This window comes from Eimeria mitis, genomic scaffold (assembly GCF_000499745.2).
Source record: "Eimeria mitis Houghton genomic scaffold, Emh_scaff2452, whole genome shotgun sequence".
NCBI classification, from domain to species: Eukaryota; Apicomplexa; class Conoidasida; order Eucoccidiorida; family Eimeriidae; genus Eimeria; species Eimeria mitis.
The window spans coordinates 3,847-4,484 of record NW_013570790.1 but is presented as its reverse complement, the minus strand read 5'-3'; the positions used below and the strand labels follow the sequence as shown (position 1 = coordinate 4,484).

At 50.6% G+C, this 638-nt stretch overlaps 1 protein-coding gene across 1 annotated transcript in view; it reads right to left on the bottom strand.

Annotated features, from left to right (window-relative positions):
* EMH_0054030 (uncharacterized protein) overlaps nt 1–638 on the bottom strand; it is a gene marked incomplete at both ends in the record, with an annotated part of 4,664 nt that overhangs the window by 2,185 nt on the left and 1,841 nt on the right. The window contains one exon of the mRNA XM_013497071.1: nt 3–254. Coding sequence (XP_013352525.1) covers nt 3–254 — 252 coding nt within the window. The remainder of the gene's footprint in view (nt 1–2; nt 255–638) is intronic.

The window sequence follows — 638 nt, the reverse complement described above, 5'->3', positions numbered from 1 at the left end:
ATGCCGCTAGACTCCTCCATCCTGCTGCTGCTGCTGCTGCTGCTGCTGCTGCTGCTGTCTGCTGCTGCTGCTGCTGCCTGCGGCTGCTGCTGTTGTTGTTTGCTGCTGCTGTTCTCACGTGTCTCCTCTATCTTCTGTTGTGTCTCTCTTTGTTTTGTTCTTGCTGCTGCTGCTGCTGTTGCTGCTGTTGCTGCTGCTGCTGCTGCTGCTGTCTCTGTTTCAGTGTCTCTGTCTGCTGTCTCCGCCCCAAGGGCCTATGAGCTGTAGCAGCAGCAGCAGCAGCAGCAGCAGCAACAGCAGCAACAGCAGCAACAGAAGGCAGCAAGAAGCTGAGCTCGGAGACAGCAGAGACACTCTGGCGCTGTCTTAGGGTTTAGGGTTTGCAGTTTAGGGTTTAGGGTTTAGGGTTTAGGTTTTTGTTTTCTTATAAAGGGTGTTTTGTTTTGGTGGTTTTGTTGATCCCCTTTTAGGGTTTAGGGTTTAGGGTTTTGTCCCCCCATGCTAGGGTTTAGGGTTTTCTTTCTTCTAGGGTTTAGGGTTTAGGGTTTAGGGTTTGGGTAGAGGTGGGTTTTGTGTGTCTCTGTTTCGTTTGTTTTAGGGTTTAGGGTTTAGGGTTTAGGGTTTGTGTATCGTTTGCG